General features: G+C 47.6%; 1 protein-coding gene and 1 non-coding gene across 4 annotated transcripts in view; both read left to right on the top strand.

The window, feature by feature from the left end:
• Nucleotides 1–6,174, top strand: part of ATN1 (atrophin 1) — a 48,641-nt gene extending 42,467 nt beyond the window's left edge. For all 3 annotated transcript variants that reach the window (XM_040436070.1, XM_040436072.1, XM_040436069.1), the window contains exons 6-10: nt 64–256; nt 433–1,237; nt 1,326–1,469; nt 3,883–4,063; nt 5,205–6,174. In XM_040436070.1, the coding sequence (XP_040292004.1) occupies nt 64–256; nt 433–1,237; nt 1,326–1,469; nt 3,883–4,063; nt 5,205–5,238 (1,357 nt within the window). In that variant the 3' untranslated portion in view covers nt 5,239–6,174. The remainder of the gene's footprint in view (nt 1–63; nt 257–432; nt 1,238–1,325; nt 1,470–3,882; nt 4,064–5,204) is intronic.
• Nucleotides 6,175–19,144: 12,970 nt separating this feature from the next.
• Nucleotides 19,145–19,200, top strand: LOC121006671. Its single transcript, XR_005780355.1, has one exon. It is a non-coding gene; the product is annotated as a U7 small nuclear RNA (small nuclear RNA).
• Nucleotides 19,201–19,482: the final 282 nt, after the last annotated feature.

The raw sequence follows: 19,482 nt of genomic DNA, 5'->3' as shown, positions 1-19,482 counted from the left end.
GCTTAATTTTCTTTGCAGCAGGACTATCCATCTGTATGGTAATCATGCTTCATCCATCAACAGGTTCAACAAACACCTGGATCGAGGCTACAACTCATGCTGTCGGACTGATTTGTATTTTGTGCCCTTGGAAGGGTCAAAGCTTTCAAAGAAAAGATCGGAGCAGATTGAGAGAGCGCGACGAGAAAGTGAGCAGAGGGCACGAGAGGAACGTGAACGAGAACGCGAGAGGGAACGGGAACTGGAGAGGAACGTGGTAAGAGAGCTTTGGTCTCCCAGAACTGTGGCTGTTTCATTCCCCTGCCATTAGTTGGATGATGCCATGTTGTCATTAACTTCGCCCGGCCTAGTGCTTCCAGATAATTGGTGCCATGACTGACCATTGAGACTACAAATTACAATGTCTCTCCCTCTTTCTATGTTTTACTGTAGCAAAAATTGGAGTCTCGATCTCACGACTGTCCTCAGCTGTGTCCTCAGCCCCCTCCTCACCATCCCTCTTTGGCATTGCCTTCTCCATCTTCGGCCCCTTCGCGTCCACCTCATTTTGAACCCCCAGGAGCTGTAGCAGCTGTCCCTCCTTATTTAGGACCTGATACACCTGCTCTTCGTACCTTAAGTGAATACGCCCGTCCTCACGTACTTTCACCAGCTGGGAGAGGACCTCAACCAGGTCACCCACAGCACCACCCATTTTATTTACCTCTCGGAGATCCACTTCTTGCCTATAATTTGCCTGCTGTGTTTGCCAGTGACCCATCTCGGGCAGAAAGGGAGCTGCGAGAAAGGCTGAAACCTGGTTATGAAGTAAAACCAGGAGAGCTAGACCCTCTTCACCCAAATAATCTCCCTCTGCCACCTCCACACCCACCACATCACCCACACCCTCCACAACCACCGCCCTCTACAGCTGGTGTCCCTCCACAAATGGCATTGCACCCTGCCTTCCAGTACCACCACGGGCAGCACTCTCACGCACATGCTTTGGAGAGGGAAAGAATGGCACTGGGGGCCGCAGGAGGGCCTGGAGCTGGACCAGGAGCGGCTGGAGCGGCCCGAGGGGAGGTATCGTATGCGGAGCGACTGGCTGCAGAACGACAACATGCTGAAAGAGTGGCGGCTCTTAGTGGTGACCCCTTGACTAGACTCCAAATGCTGAACGTTACCCCACATCATCACCAGCATTCCCACATCCATTCACACCTACACCTACACCAGCAGGACGCCATACATGCAGGTAAGTGTTAGAGTGCTAGATCTGTATTCAGAAAAATAAAGCATTACATGGTCCAGTCTTTTAAAACCTTCCACATTTCTATCCTCAGCTTCTGCTGGGGTGCATCCACTAATGGATCCGCTTACGTCAGGATCCCATCTCACTCGCATCCCGTATCCTGCAGCTGCCCTCCAAAATCCTTTGATTCCTCACCCTTTGCATGATAGCGACGTCCTCCGACAGCAGATATTTGGTAAGTGCTAGAGCAGTGATTTCATCTTCCGTAATATGGAAGTGGAGGAAGGAGAAGTGACAACTTTTTTTTAAATACATTTCAGTCCATTTATTCATTTGCCTAATAGAATAACGTGAATGTCCATCCTTGTATACAATTTGGTTTTCTAATCTAAATGGGTTTAAAATTGTGTGCTGATCTGCTTTCATGATACAGACCTCTGAATCCTCTGCATAGACATACATCATATGGACTAAAGTATTGGGACACCTACACGTTACACCTACAGGAACTTTTATGACCTCCCATTCTACATCCATAGGTATTAATATGCAGTCGTTCCACGTTCACTCCTCTGGGAAGGGTTTCTACATGCAAAGGCATTAATATAGAGTTGTTCCTCCTTTGCTTTTCTGGGAAGGCTTTCTATAAGATGTTGGAGGGTGTCTGTGGGAATGTTTGGCCATTCATTCAGAAGAACATTTGTGAGGTCAGACACTGATATTCGAGGAGAGGGTCTGCCTCACCATCTGTGTTCCAGTTCATCTCAAAGGTGTTGGATGGGGTTGAGGTCAGGGCTCTATGCGGACAGTCAAGTTCTTCCACACTAAACTCCCCCAACTATGACTTTTTAGAGCTTGCTTTGTGCACTGGGGCACAGTCATGCAGGAACAGAAAAGTGCCTTCCCCAAACTGTTCCACAAAGTTGGAACCAAACGATTTTCTGCAATGTTGGTTTCCCTTCACTGGAACTAAGAGCCCAGACTTTCCAGCTGGCACTATGCCGTCAGGCAGGTAACGTTCTCCTGGCATTTACCAAATCCAGACTCATCAAAGCATGATTCCTGACTTCTCAGAAGACCTTTCCACTGTGGTTATGTGTCCAGTGGTGAGGTACTTTACACCCTCCATATGACGCTTGGCATTGTGCTTGGTGATGAAACCCATGCCATGAATCCCCTGGCACAGCACATTTTTTGTGCTGATGTTAATGGCAGAGGAGGTTTGGACTCTGCATTTATGGAGTCAACAGATTGTTGGTGACTTTTATGCTCTATTCTCCTCAGGGTGGCCCCACCCTGTAACTTTACGTGGTCTCCACTTCAGGGCTGAGTGGCTGTGGTTTCTTGCACTTTACAATAATACCGTTCACAGGTGATGGTGGAAGATCTAGGAGGAAAGACATTTCAGGAATTACTTGTGGCATCTGTGACACGGTATTACAGGACCGCGCTGGAACTCGGTGAACATGGGGCTGGATGTTATACGCCTGTGGCAATGGGACTAAATAAAACACCAGAATTAAATAATTAAGATGTGTGTCCATTACTTTTCTCCATAGATGCTAAGAATAACATGTTGACTTTTTGCAGCCACCACTAGGGGGAGCCTATTTCAACTTTTTGTACAATAAACTCTGTCTTAAAGGGTTTTTCCAGTAGCATAATATTGATGACTTGTCCTTACAATAGGTCATCTATATCAGATCACTAGGGTCTGACTCCTGGCACCCCCAGCAATCGGTTGTTTCCACGGGCTGGTGCACTGCAGAACAGCACTGGCCCATACACTGAGTAGTAGCACTTCTCCGATTTAAGTGAATGAGAGCACAGCCACTACCCAGTGTAAGGAGCTGTGCTGACCCAGTGCGTGTTCTGGAGTGCAGAAGCTCATTTAAACTGTAACCGATCTGATACTGATGACCCATTGTAAGGACAGGTCATCAGTATTACAGTCCTAGAAAACCCCTTTAAAACAGTATGCAGTAAGCTCCCTCTAGTGGTGGCTACGAAAAGCCAGCGTCTGATCCCTATATCTGCAGAGGATGTGGAGCTCTGTATCAGAATAACAAGATGTCTTGGGCACCGCAGGGGAAACACCTGGTTGGTCAGGGCTTCCCCCTGCAAAATAAAGCTGAGAACAGGTCTCGAGGCAATCAGCTGATCATCCTGGGGGCTGAATTTTGAAAGGTGTTGTCCAAAATCAGCTGGATGTGGAAACCGGGGCAATCTGCCATCGGAAAGTATGGCCACTATTATACTCCTCAGGTTTTTTTTAAAGGGATATTCCCATCTCAGACAATGAGGGAATATTGCTAGGATATGCCCCCATTGTCTGATAGGTGTGGGTCCCACCTCTGGGACCTGCACCTATCTTGTAAACAGAGCCTTGAAAGTCACAGAGGGCACACCGAGCATGCGCGGCGCCCTTCTATTCATTTCTATGGGGCTGCCGAAAATAGCTGAGCGTTGGCTCGGCTATTTCCGTCAGCCCCATAGAAACAAATGGGAGCACTCCTAGCGATATGCCCTCATTGTCTGACATGGGAATACCCCTTTCAGGACAAATATGCCCAGTTATGTCCCAGTATAGTTGAGGTGATATATCTATTCATTGACCCTTTCATTGGTTTGGTTTCTCTATCCAACAGCCTCTCCTTACAGAGACCTCCCTTCCTCTCTTTCTGCTCCCCTCTCGGCCGCTCACCAGTTACAGGCCATGCACGCCCAGTCTGCAGAATTGCAACGCCTGGCCCTGGAGCAGCAGCACTGGCTGCAGACCCATCATTCTCTGCAGGGAGTTCCCCTTCCCGGTCAAGAAGACTATTACAGGTGGGTAGATCTTATCTATGAGCTCAAAGACCACATTTCCATGCGACAAGCGGATATTGGGAGTTATCACTGCACCAACTAAAGGGCATCTTTCAGCAGACTTGTGGTTATGAGACTGTCTGGCCTGGCGAACGTGCGCGTGGACTATGTGTTGGTCCCATGTTCCTATGTGCCCGCGTTACTGAGAAAAAGTTTAATATATGCAAATGAGCCTCTAAGAGCAACGGGGGCGTTGCCGTTACACCTAGAGGCTCTGCTGTCTCTGCAGCTGCTGCGCCCCCTGCACTTTGATTGACAGGGCTAGGTATGATGATATTTACACTGCCTGGTCCTGTCAAAGTGCAGAGGGAGCGGCAGCTGCAGAGAGAGCTGAGCCTCTAGGTGTAATGGCAACGCCCCCGTTGCTCCTAGTGACTCATTTGCATGTATTAAAACTACATTTTTCTCAGCAATGCGGGCACATATGAACATGGGACCAACACAGATGCCTTCAGCTGCCAAGCGCACATGTAACAGGTCAGCCAGCGTCATAGGTACAAAACTGCTGACAGATGCCCTTTAATAAAAAATATTTGTGATATGCTGGATAATTAGAGTTCTGAATGTGTTACGAAGCGAGAAGAGTCCGCTTTGCAGTCATTTCATTATGGTTTCAACTATTAAAGAGATTTTCCACCTAGTTTCAGTTTTACAAAAATCTGATTACTATGGCAAAAGGAGGTGCAGAAAAGGGTGGTCCAGATGTATGAGGACCATCAGGGACAGAGACGCAGTCACTGTCTGTGCCAATAGTGACAAGAGTAGAGAGTGTTGATCTAAATCATCATGAGACCCTCTAAGTCATCTAAGTTTGCTTGGTGATGACGCCAGCTCCTCTGTCAAGCTTCCTTATCCTTTCTTTGCCCATCTCAATGCTAATTAGGATTTGACTTGAAGACCTGAGGGGGGTTCTAGGGACTTGCTGTTATTCTGTATCCATGGCAACCAGTCTGAATTGGCACAGACAGTGACAACAAGAAGGGAAGCGGCCTGGCAGCAGTCAGATCATGCCCGTCTGCATTATTAATCAGATTTTTCGGAGAAGAAAAAATGTGAACAGGACCATAGTGAGATGTTTAACATTTGTGCAATCCTTTTATAGTCACTTGAAGAAAGAAACCGATAAAACCTTGTAATGAAGTCATGAAGTTGAAGGTCATCTCACTTGTTGCAAGCATTTTATTGGAAAAGACAGGATGACATCACAGCTCCAGACATGAGACTCTGCTGCCCAAGGAGGGAGGAATATATATCGTGACCAAAAAAGAAAAATACAAAGAATACTCCCAAACTATGGACATTGGTAGCAAGAGAGACATGCCACGCATTGGAGACTGGATGCAGAATCATAGAGAGACCTGTACAGATACGTCTTGTGAGAGTGAGACACAATATGGAAAATGGCACCCAAATTTACCTAAGAGAGTGTTCCTCCGGGGTATATAGACCCCCTACTACAGTGAGACACCCCTTTGCTGACACATTGCACCTTGAAACCAAGAACGTAACAAGATCCTTATGTAGAAAGAGATGGCGTGTAACACCCGAGACGTCTTGTGACAGTCTGTGACCCTCGCACAGTACACTGTGAGAACTTGTATAGGCTAAGAGAGTGTGACAGCCCCACGACTGACAGAAGCACTTGTGACAGAGGCAAACGCCTTCTGCAAAAGAGACACTTCCTATGGGAAAGAGACATCAGAGGATAGTATCAGTGAGACTCCTTATGTGACACGCAGAGAGACAGCCTGCAGTAGAGAGGCCACGCAGTTATAGACAGAGACCGCCTGCTCCATTAACCTGACATCTAATGGACATGATTTTCTTTTTGTATGTAACGTGTCACTAATCGTCTGTCCCAGGTGTGACTGCGCTCGGCTCTCTCCCCCGTATGTGTCTGTCTGTACGTACGTATGTTCTCATCATGGGACGTCCGCACCGAGGCAGGTGAACATGGATGGCGGTGAAGTCACCTGACAATTCAAGGGGGGAGAAAGCCAGTTATGACGCAATATGAGCAAATCGGGTAAACCCAGGTCTCCAAAATTTCCACAAGGGCAAATTTATCAAAATAGTCTTCGTTGCTCATAGCAACCAACCACGGTGTGGCTTTTATTTTACAGAGCGATTTAAGAAATTAAATCTGAGCTCTGATTGGTTGCTATGGGCAAAAAAGAGTCTTAATAAATGAGGCCCCTCTAATATAAGGCTGCTTTCACACTAACGTTTTCAATTCCGCTATTGAGATCCGTCATAGCAAGCAGCATTTTTCTGTCCGCGATGTGGTGCGGAGCAAGACGGATCCGTCCCGATGCACAATTTAAGTCAATGGGGACGTATCCGTTTTTCTCTGACACAATAGAAAACAGATCCGTCCCCCATTGACTTTCAGTGGTGTTTATGACGGATCCATCATGGCTATAGAAGACATAATACAACCGGATCCGTTCATGACGGATGCATGCAGTTTTGTTATTGTAACTGAAGCGTTTTTTCAGATCCGTGACGGATCCGCAAAAAAACGCTAGTGTGAAAGTAGCCTTAGCCACGACTACAGCAAGGGCGGCGGCCATTTTATGGCAAAATCAATTTTCCTTTGCCAGGAACCTTGCTATCTCATACTTGCCAACATTCCTGCCTAGGCCTCACCCTGAGAATGCCCACTTCTACCCATTATTGGCTTGGGCCAGCCTGAATTTGCCAGAATTGTCTCTCAAAATTAGGGACAATTCCTGCAAATTCAGGGTGGTCGGCACATGGAACTAGTGTCCTCTCAGAGGCCCAATGGACCTCCTGGTTTATAGCTACTACCATTCCGATGGAGTCATCACAGTAAATGTTACGGTCTAAGTAGACGCACCATTTTTTCAGATTTCGAAAACCTTCAATAATACAAGTTGTGAAATTTTTCTACCTAAAATGGCCGACTTCCTTTAGCGAACACAGCCTGTGACAAAATGGCTGCCCTAATGGTGTGTAGGTGAACTGTAAAATGGCGGGTTTTACCATCTGTTGGGGGAAATTTACAAAATGGCTGCTATCGCATATTGGACACAACAGATATAGTTAAGACCACTGCCTCCTTTATTATCAAATCCTTCATCAGCCTCCCTGCGATGTTGCTAACCATCCTGATGACATCATCACTTACAAAAAGATATTGTAACATGAATACCGTGGGGGAGATTTAAAGGGAAAACTGGCTTAGTTGCCCATAGCAACCAGTCAGATCCCACCTTTCATTTTTAACCCTAACCCTTTGGAAAATGAAAGGTGGAATCTGATTGGTTGCTATGGGCAACTAAGCAAGTTTTCCTTTACACCAGTTTTGATAACTCTCCCCCTGTGTTGTCAGTGATGCGTCAGGTGAACTGAAGACGCCATGTCCTCTGCCTCGCGGTCTGTAGATATCGGTGTATGGATGTACATATATATAAGTGCGTGTGTGGCTCTAGTCTGCCTTGTATATATCCCTATGTGAGCAAGGATACGCCTTCTTGTCACTTTGTATATATGTGAGTGTATGTATACCCTGTACATAGCAGTGATTGCGGTGTTTTTCGGATCACTTATGTTTGAGTGTGTACGTATATCTCTCTTTATGTATATACCAGTGATGACTGAGTTTTTCATATTTGTATAGACCTATATTTGAACCCTGAGTATAGAATATATAGCGGTATGTGTGCGCGTGTATATGCACAGGGATATGAGTGTCGCATTATCTGTGTTCTATGAACCTAAATATTTTATTTTGCTGAGACAGACTGGTTGCTAAGGACGTGCTGCCTGACAACCCCATAAGTCTGCAGCTGTTACAGTGTATCCATAGCAACCAGTCTGTCCCAGATCTCTATCTCCATCTGTATTATTAATCAGATTATTCTAAAAATAAAAGTTTTTTTTTTTTTATCAAAATCTGATTACTATGGCACCAAGAGATATAGGAAAAAGTGTGATGTTTACTGCCAAACCTCAGGTCAGTGACAATGCTGCTGAATATGTGAGTAATGTGAGAAAACCCGTATATAAGGCTCACAGTCTATGCATTACAACCAGTCCGTCTTAAATGACTCACGCTTAAAGCTGGATTGGCAGTGCGAAAAAGGGGGATATTATCTTGGTTGTACGCACTCCAAGCCATTCCTTGTTTGATCCTGCATTATTAATCAGATTTTTCTAAAAAAAAAAAAAAAAAAACATTTTTACCACACTCAAGGTTTCAATGTCCAATTTGGAAACTGAGATATGCAATTGAAAACCATAGAGGAACTGAACTCATAGCACATATTAGGCAGAATAATTCTTAAAGTTCTAGGGTTTGAGCACTTAAAGGGGTTTTCCAAAGGAATAGTTTTGTATAAAAAAAAAGTAGAGACGAGGTAAAAATAAAATAGAAAATAGTGATTACTCACCTCAGTGATTCCCAATTGCTGCCATTCCAATAGGGCTATGGTCCCTGCTGCTCTCCACTTCCTGGACTATGGCTCGACACCCAGGAAATGCCTCAGACTGTCCACTCAGCTAGTCACAGGCCAATGAGGTGACCCATTAGTTAGTGATGTCAAGAGGGAGTAAAGACCAGCGAGTCCCCTAAAACAACAGGAGTGGCAGGGGATCGGTGAGTGTCACTCTTTGAATTTTTTTTTTTTACAACAGGTTGACACTTTTTTTTTTTTTTTTTCCTGGGCTGGACAACGCCTTTAAACCTCTACTCCAGTGTCCCCACGATAAAACTTCTAGTTTTCAGCCTTGTCATAAAGGCATCATGTGGAACCAAATCTTTCTCCATTTACATAGTATTATCAAGGATTAACACGTAGATGCAAATTGACTCTGAATTGGATTATTTCTGGTTAATTTAGTGTATGTTCATATTAGGTAGGGGTAAGGAGGTAAGACGTTACAATGGGTATGCTAATTTGCATACTTTTCCCAGGGAGCATTGCCTGTGAGCCTCCCTACACCAGTTGGACCTCCACAAGGAGAACCATACCTCCCCAAGATGTGCATGAGCTTCCGACGTTAGTTACAGCATCTGACTCAATATCTTGGTGTGATATATTTATTTTTTTATGTATTTATTTTACTATTTTTGTTTTTAGCCCTCAGGTAAGGAGGGGTTTAGATATATTTTAGAGAGAAATTCCACTCATCACTGTCCCCTATCCTGATAACTATATGGTGAGCTAAGGCCTCTTTCACACTTGCGTTGTCCGGATCCGGCGTGTACTCCACTTGCCGGAATTACACGCCGGATCCGGAAAAACGCAAGTGTACTGAAAGCATTTGAAGACGGAACCGTCTTCCAAATGCGTTCAGTGTTACTATGGCACCCAGGACGCTATTAAAGTCCTGGTTGCCATAGTAGGAGCGGGGAGCGGTATACTTACAGTCCGTGCGGCTCCCCGGGCGCTCCAGAATGACGTCAGAGCGCCCCATGCGCATGGATGACGTGATCCATGTGATCACATGATCCATGCGCTTGGGGCGCCCTGACGTCACTCTGGAGCGCCCGGGGAGCCGCACGGACTGTAAGTATGCTGCTCCCCCGCTCCCTACTACACTTACCATGGCTGTCAGGACTTTAGCGTCCCGGCAGCCATGGTAACCACTCTGAAAAAGCTAAATGTCGGGTCCGGCAATGCGCCGAAACGACGTTTAGCTTAAGGCCGGATCCGGATCAATGCCTTTCAATGGGCATTAATTCCGGATCCGGCCTTGCGGCAAGTGTTCCGGATTTTTGGCCGGAGCAAAAAGCGCAGCATGCTGCGGTATTTTCTCCGGCCAAAAAACGTTCCGTTCCGGAACTGAAGACATCCTGATGCATCCTGAACGGATTTCTCTCCATTCAGAATGCATTAGGATAATCCTGATCAGGATTCTTCCGGCATAGAGCCCCGACGACGGAACTCTATGCCGGAAGACAAGAACGCAGGTGTGAAAGAGCCCTAAGGAAGTGACAACAGCTCTGGGTTTCCCTTACACTACGAAGGAGTGAAAGGAAATCTGATCTACATGCAAGTCCCTACCATCTCAGCCCTGGTTTCATGAACTTTTTGGATGCTGTGAGACTTCACAATGGGCACTTATTGGTGGTATCCAGAGACCCCCTATGTCTTGTTAAATTTTAGAGTTTAGTAATGTGTGATAGGGAAAATCATCAAGAATCCCACCAATGTTCATTTGACATATTGCAGAAGGTCCTCTGATCTAGACCTCCCACCTCAGATAGGGGTTTCTGTCAAAATTGTCACAAAATCAACGGTCAGAGCTGGTCATACAGCATAACTGTTGGCCGAACACTTGCTCGGCTGACTGCAGTCAACCCCTTTCCTCGTACACTAGCATGCTAAGCTTGACCCTTGAAATCCATCATGCTAACCATTCTTTCCTCTGACGTCTGCCACTGGAGGAGAGCTGGGACACCCCATATGAAATAAATGGGCTTGGCTGATGTTCATCTAAATGTGTATGACCTGCTTTAGGGCTTGTGTGCAATCGCGGTCCCGAATACACGGGCAACATCCGTGCGGCTGCCGCAGAGGGATCACTTGAATAAAAAAATTTGTGCTTCCATGGGGTTCTGCACCGCATCTCCTGGATCGTGGACCCATTGAAGTGAATGGGTCCGTGATGCGGGCTGCACACGGCCGGTGCCCGTGTATTGCGGACCCGCTGTATGCGGGCGGCAATACGGCCACGGTCGGCACACATTCGTGTGCATGAGCCCTTAGTCTGAAGAGTAATGTTTGTCCTCAGCCTTGGACGATGTTTTGAGGACTTCAAAGTACCAGTGAAGTTTGTATCTTAGACCTTGGCACTTTTTGGCATTTCTTAGTTATGTGGCTTTAGACTGAGCATTCACTTTATAGATCCGAGATATTCTCATGTATAGTAGCGGTATAATTATACCTAAAGCATAAAGTGTGAGATTGTCCATAATTGTTGGAGCCATTGACTTATCTTCTACTTTTTGCCTTAGACTTAGGTCTGAGGGAAGAAATCCCGTAATGAAACGAGATAATTTATCTTGCTGGGCACCAGAGTTGGACCTGCCTACCCGAGGATCCACCATTAGGCCCAGGTTAGAGCACAAAAATGGGGTCTATCCACAGCAGAGTCCATGAGGTCCAACCAAGAACAACCCAATCTGGAGCGGACAGTAGAGCAGAACACAGGGTTTATTCCAATTTATATCTCAACGCACGTGCACTTGGCTCCATTGGTGGGTCAAAGACCTCAATCCAACACTACTGGGGACAAGTTAAGACCCAAAGAGTATCCCAAATATTCCAAAAAATATCCAGTCAAGTAGTCTATGTTTTGGTCCCTGAATGTCTTGATGAGATACTTCCACCTCAGTGTATATATTGTTCATCATCTGCACCTACGGGCGAGTCTTTCATATATATCGACCTCCTCTACTCATCATTTTATAAATGACGTATGTAAGTGGAGAGAATGACTGTAAAACCTGTATTTATATATGAGATGTGTGTATTTGTACATATATGTGTGACCTTGTCTATGTACATACGTTCACGCGTGTGCGAGAGAGATGGGGGAGAGTGAGAGCCTATGGAAATATAACTGTATAAATATATATGGATATTACACTCCTTCATCCTCCCAAGCCCCACCCCTTTTGTACTCTCCACCTCCTCTTGCGCCTTTGCACGATGACTTTGCACGGCCACCTGTGTAACGCGCGGACGGGGGGGTTGGAATAAAGTGAAAAGGCACTTACACCACAGATGTGGAGACTTTTTATTTGTAGACACCAGCAATGGACTTTTTGATTGGCTGTTTTTTCATGGCGCGTTATATTATAGATATTATTATGAAAACTGAACCTTCCATCTAGCTCACAGAAGAAGACCTGGTGGAATAACAGTGTGTCCTCCACAGATCTCTCCATAACAGTGTGTCCTCCACATATCCCCCATAACAGTGTGTCATCCACAGATCCCCATAACAGTGTCCTCCACAGATCTCTCCATAACAGTGTGTCCTCCACAGATCCCCCATAACAGTGTCCTTCACAGATCCCCCATAACAGTGTGTCCTCCACAGATCTCTCCATAACAGTATGTCATCCACAGATCCTCCATAACAGTGTCATCCTCAGATCCCCCATAAGACTCCATTCACACGTCCGCAAATGGGTCTGCATCCGTTCCGACCCATTCATTTTCTATGGGGATGGAATGGATGCGGACAGCACACAGTGTGCTGTCCGCATCCGCATTTGCGGAGCGTGGCCCCGATCTTCGGACGTGTGAATGGAGCCTAACAGTGTGTCATCCACAGATCCTCCATAACAGTGTGTCATCCACAAATCTCTCCATAATAGTGTGTCATCCACAGATCCTCCTAACAGTGTGTCACCCGCAGATCCTCCATAACAGTGTCATCCACAGATCCTCCATAACATTGTCATCTACAGATCCTCCATAACAGTGTGTCATCCACAGATCCCCCATAAATGTCATCCACAAATCCCCCATAACAGTGTGTCATGCACAGATCCCCCATAACAGTGTGTCATGCACAGGTCCACCATAACAGTGTCATGCACAGGTCCCCCATAACAGTGTCATCCACAGACGTCCCCATTACAGATGGTTTTACCTCTCTCACATCTGGGGCACCTGTACCGAGCACAAGATCAGCATTTTACAGAAAACACTGGTACACATGGGGGGTCTGGCTGTGGAACTCCTCGACCCTGATAAATGTCTGACCTATAAAGTAAGGATGAGGAAATTGATTTGTCTCATTAGGAAGAGCTCTACACCTCTCGGAGGGGCTGTCCCCACAGGTGAAAAAGCGCCCACCTGCCTGTTGATTGACAGCGCTGGACATCTTGTAAGGCCCTGACAATCCGGGCCTTGCACCGCTGCGCTGAGTAGCATTGCAGGCGCTGAAGCTCAAAATCGACTTTGGGAACAATGACTGCGCATGCGCTGCTACACTTCCTGGTAACCGCAGCTGAACTTGCACAGATCCCCCATAAGTGTCCTCCACAGATCTCTCCATAACAGTGTGTCCTCCACAGATCTCTCCATAACAGTGTGTCCTCCACAGATTCCCCATAACAGTGTGTCCTCCACAGATCCCCCATAAAAGTGTGTCCTCCACAGATCCCCCATAACAGTGTGTCCTCCACAGATCCCCATAACAGTGTGTCCGCCACAGATCCCCCATAACAGTGTGTCCTCCACAGATCCCCCATAACAGTGTGTCCTCCACAGATCCCCCATAACAGTGTCCTCCACAGATCCCCCATAACAGTGTCCTTCACAGATCCCCCATAACAGTGTGTCCTCCACAGATCCCCCATAACAGTGTGTCCTCCACAGATCCCCCATAACAGTGTGTCCGCCACAGATCCCCCATAACAGTGTGTCCTCCACAGATCCCCCATAACAGTGTGTCTGCCACAGATCCCCCATAACAGTGTGTCCTCCACAGATCCCCCATAACAGTGTGTCCTCCACAGATCCCCCATAACAGTGTCCTCCACAGATCCCCCATAGCAGTGTGTCCTCCACAGATCCCTCATAAGTGTCCTCCACAGATCTCTCCATAACAGTGTGTCCTCCACAGATCTCTCCATAACAGTGTGTCCTCCACAGATTCCCCATAACAGTGTGTCCTCCACAGATCCCCCATAACAGGGTGTCCTCCACAGATCCCCCATAAGTGTCCTCCACAGATCTCTCCATACCAGTGTGTCCTCCACAGATCTCTCCATAACAGTGTGTCCTCCACAGATTCCCCATAACAGTGTGTCCTCCACAGATCCCCCATAACAGTGTGTCCTCCACAGATCCCCCATAACAGTGTGTCCTCCATAACAGTGTCATCCACAGATCCTCCATAACATTGTCATCTACAGATCCTCCATAACAGTGTGTCATCCACAGATCCCCCATAAATGTCATCCACAAATCCCCCATAACAGTGTGTCATGCACAGATCCCCCATAACAGTACGTCATGCACAGATCCCCCATAACAGTACGTCATGCACAGATCCCCCATAACAGTGTGTCATGCACAGATCTCTCCATAACAGTGTGTCCTCCACAGATTCCCCATAACAGTGTGTCCTCCACAGATCCCCCATAACAGTGTGTCCTCCATAACAGTGTCATCCACAGATCCTCCATAACATTGTCATCTACAGATCCTCCATAACAGTGTGTCATCCACAGATCCCCCATAAATGTCATCCACAAATCCCCCATAACAGTGTGTCATGCACAGATCCCCCATAACAGTGTGTCATGCACAGATCCCCCATAACAGTGTGTCCTCCACAGATCCCCCATAACAGTGTGTCCTCCATAACAGTGTCATCCACAGATCCTCCATAACATTGTCATCTACAGATCCTCCATAACAGTGTGTCCTTCACAGATCCCCCATAAGTGTCCTCCACAGATCTCTCCATACCAGTGTGTCCTCCACAGATCTCTCCATAACAGTGTGTCCTCCACAGATTCCCCATAACAGTGTGTCCTCCACAGATCCCCCATAACAGTGTGTCCTCCACAGATCCCCCATAACAGTGTGTCCTCCATAACAGTGTCATCCACAGATCCTCCATAACATTGTCATCTACAGATCCTCCATAACAGTGTGTCATCCACAGATCCCCCATAAATGTCATCCACAAATCCCCCATAACAGTGTGTCATGCATAGATCCCCCATAACAGTGTGTCATGCACAGATCCGCCATAACAGTGTGTCATGCACAGATCTCTCCATAACAGTGTGTCCTCCACAGATTCCCCATAACAGTGTGTCCTCCACAGATCCCCCATAACAGTGTGTCCTCCATAACAGTGTCATCCACAGATCCTCCATAACATTGTCATCTACAGATCCTCCATAACAGTGTGTCATCCACAGATCCCCCATAAATGTCATCCACAAATCCCCCATAACAGTGTGTCATGCACAGATCCCCCATAACAGTGTGTCATGCACAGATCCCCCATAACAGTGTGTCATGCACAGATCTCTCCATAACAGTGTGTCCTCCACAGATTCCCCATAACAGTGTGTCCTCCACAGATCCCCCATAACAGTGTGTCCTCCATAACAGTGTCATCCACAGATCCTCCATAACATTGTCATCTACAGATCCTCCATAACAGTGTGTCATCCACAGATCCCCCATAAATGTCATCCACAAATCCCCCATAACAGTGTGTCATGCACAGATCCCCCATAACAGAGTGTCATGCACAGGTCCACCATAACAGTGTCATCCACAGACGTCCCCATTACAGATGGTTTTACCTCTCTCACATCTGGGGCACCTGTACCGAGCACAAGATCAGCATTTTACAGAAAACACTGGTACACATGGGGGGTCTGGCTGTGGAACTCCTCGACCCTGATAAATGTCTGACCTATAAAGTAAGGATGAGGAAATTGATTTGTCTCATTAGGAAGAGCTCTACACCTCTCGGAGGGGCTGTCCCCACAGGTGAAGAAGCGCCCACCTGCCTGTTGATTGACAGCGCTGGACATCTTGTAAGGCCCTGACAATCCGGGCCTTGCACCGCTGCGCTGAGTAGCATTGCAGGCGCTGAAGCTCAAAATCGACTTTGGGAACAATGACTGCGCATGCACTGCTACACTTCCTGGTAACCGCAGCTGAACTTGCACAGATCCCCCATAAGTGTCCTCCACAGATCTCTCCATAACAGTGTGTCCTCCACAGATCTCTCCATAACAGTGTGTCCTCCACAGATCCCCCATAAAAGTGTGTCCTCCACAGATCCCCCATAAAAGTGTGTCCTCCACAGATCCCCCATAACAGTGTGTCCTCCACAGATCCCCATAACAGTGTGTCCGCCACAGATCCCCCATAACAGTGTGTCCTCCACAGATCCCCCATAACAGTGTGTCCTCCACAGATCCCCCATAACAGTGTCCTCCACAGATCCCCCATAACAGTGTCCTTCACAGATCCCCCATAACAGTGTGTCCTCCACAGATCCCCCATAACAGTGTGTCCTCCACAGATCCCCATAACAGTGTGTCCGCCACAGATCCCCCATAACAGTGTGTCCTCCACAGATCCCCCATAACAGTGTGTCCTCCACAGATCCCCCATAACAGTGTCCTTCACAGATCCCCCATAACAGTGTGTCCTCCACAGATCCCCCATAACAGTGTGTCCTCCACAGATCCCCCATAACAGTGTGTCCTCCACAGATCCCCCATAACAGTGTGTCCGCCACAGATCCCCCATAACAGTGTGTCCTCCACAGATCCCCCATAACAGTGTGTCTGCCACAGATCCCCCATAACAGTGTGTCCTCCACAGATCCCCCATAACAGTGTGTCCTCCACAGATCCCCCATAACAGTGTGTCCTCCACAGATCCCCCATAACAGTGTCCTCCACAGATCCCCCATAGCAGTGTGTCCTCCACAGATCCCCCATAAGTGTCCTCCACAGATCTCTCCATAACAGTGTGTCCTCCACAGATCTCTCCATAACAGTGTGTCCTCCACAGATTCCCCATAACAGTGTGTCCTCCACAGATTCCCCATAACAGTGTGTCCTCCACAGATTCCCCATAACAGTGTGTCCTCCACAGATCCCCCATAACAGGGTGTCCTCCACAGATCCCCCATAAGTGTCCTCCACAGATCTCTCCATACCAGTGTGTCCTCCACAGATCTCTCCATAACAGTGTGTCCTCCACAGATTCCCCATAACAGTGTGTCCGCCACAGATCCCCCATAACAGTGTGTCCTCCACAGATCCCCCATAACAGTGTGTCCTCCATAACAGTGTCATCCACAGATCCTCCATAACATTGTCATCTACAGATCCTCCATAACAGTGTGTCATCCACAGATCCCCCATAAATGTCATCCACAAATCCCCCATAACAGTGTGTCATGCACAGATCCCCCATAACAGTGTGTCATGCACAGATCCCCCATAACAGTGTGTCATGCACAGATCTCTCCATAACAGTGTGTCCTCCACAGATTCCCCATAACAGTGTGTCCTCCACAGATCCCCCATAACAGTGTGTCCTCCATAACAGTGTCATCCACAGATCCTCCATAACATTGTCATCTACAGATCCTCCATAACAGTGTGTCATCCACAGATCCCCCATAAATGTCATCCACAAATCCCCCATAACAGTGTGTCATGCACAGATCCCCCATAACAGTGTGTCATGCACAGGTCCCCCATAACAGTGTCATCCACAGACGTCCCCATTACAGATGGTTTTACCTCTCTCACATCTGGGGCACCTGTACCGAGCACAAGATCAGCATTTTACAGAAAACACTGGTACACATGGGGGGTCTGGCTGTGGAACTCCTCGACCCTGATAAATGTCTGACCTATAAAGTAAGGATGAGGAAATTGATTTGTCTCATTAGGAAGAGCTCTACACCTCTCGGAGGGGCTGTCCCCACAGGTGAAGAAGCGCCCACCTGCCTGTTGATTGACAGCGCTGGACATCTTGTAAGGCCCTGACAATCCGGGCCTTGCGCCGCTGCGCTGAGTAGCATTGCAGGCGCTGAAGCTCAAAATCGACTTTGGGAACAATGACTGCGCATGCGCTGCTACACTTCCTGGTAACCGCGGCTGAACTTGAGCTTTAGCACCTGCACTGCTATTCAGAGCAGCAGCATTGGGCCCGGATTGTCAGGGCCAGGCTAAATGTCCAGCGCTGTGAATCAACGGGCAGGTGGGCGGCGCTGCGGGGGCAGCCCCTCAGAGGTGAAGAGCTCTTCCTAATGAATCAATTCGCTCATCCTTACTACCAAGTGAAAACCATTTTCCAGGCAACCCTTTGTGGGGTACCGATGTGCTGCCGAGGGTCTACGAGGCGCTGCCGCAGCAAAAGGGTAAAGGCATGAAGAGCTATCCAATACATTGGCTCAGGTTTAGTAACGTGTCTGCTCTGAAAAACTGTCGAAAAAAGTGGCGCATCTACGGTTTCTTCACTTTTTCTCCCACCATGCTTAAGAAATGCTATTTTACACCCAAATTTTGCGGCAATTCTGGCGTAAAAAGCCGTTCCACACTGCACCTTCCGGATTGTGGACCCATTCAAGTGATGCGGGGTGCACACGCCCGGTGCCCACATATTGCGCACCCGCTGTTTGAGGACCGCAATACGGGCAACGGCCGCGTGCATGAGCCCTTATGGCTGTTTCCAGGTGTAAATGACAACTGAAACCTATTCATTCGGGGAATTCAATCGAGGTGCACAGACTGGCGGAGGGTGCACTTTGTCATATATTAGGCCTGTCCACCATCTATTGGATTAGTAAATCTGGGAGTTTATATACAGAAAATACAAAGCATTTGGCAAAAAAAAACTCGGTTACTACAGTAATCAGCTCAGTGATCAGGAGGGGCCCCCAGGAGCCTGGAAGTATAATAGAGAGAGACTGCACATCCAGAGCAGAGGCCCCCAGTTCTGGTGCAGAGATGTGGCTCTCCAGCAGAACTACAACTCCCAAGACATGATGGGAGTTGTAGTTTTGCAAGAGCCACAGCTTGGGGCTTGTGGATTCCTCCTCCTGAGGATCTGTATTCCGAGCACCCGCGAGACGCAGGAAGGAGTCACTCAAGGACATTCCTGTCTCGCCTCGTACACTGCGCCGCCTGAGAGCACAAGAGGTCACGGCTCTCGTCTCCTAGCAACAGAGCGGGGACGGCACGCCTCCTTCCTTGGCCTTCCAGGGGGCAACGCCCGGTTTTTACATCCAGCCAATCAGCACACACTAATCTGCATATTACCCTTGGAGCAAATCGGCGCGCACAAATCTGCATATTATTACACCAGGATTCATTCCGCTTAGACTGTATCACGTCACGTGCCTCCTGCACTCATCCTTCATATTACGGCTGGCGGTGCTTCTACAGAGGATTCTGACATGACGTCACAATGTGTCGCCCGGGTAACAACAAGTCGCCGTGACTTTAATAGAAGCCGCCTGACCCCGGGCTCGTGCTGGCGGCGTCCGCTCGTCCGGTTTAATAGCTCTTTTGCTATTTGTCTAGAAGGTTCCTGGTTTCAGGAGCCGCCCTCTAGTGGTCAAAGATAGATGTGGTGTTCTGTTTATAGAAACTGGTATATGATGGCATGTTGTTAATTATTAGGGATTCGTTTCTGGAGCTGAGGAATTAAAAATAAACTCATCCATTTGATGTGGATGAGGTGAGCTTTATTTTTAACCCCTCATTAGCCATTTTATTTAGCATTCTGTCTTAGGGCTCTTTCACACCTGCGTTATTGTCTTCCGGCATAGAGTTCCGTCGTCGGGGCTCTATGCCGGAAGAATCCTGATCAGGATTATCCTAATGCATT

The sequence above is a fragment of the Bufo bufo genome, chromosome 6 (assembly GCF_905171765.1).
Source record: "Bufo bufo chromosome 6, aBufBuf1.1, whole genome shotgun sequence".
Taxonomy (NCBI): Eukaryota; Metazoa; Chordata; class Amphibia; order Anura; family Bufonidae; genus Bufo; species Bufo bufo.
Note: the sequence above shows the minus strand (reverse complement) of the source record. Positions and strands in the feature narration are given on the sequence as shown.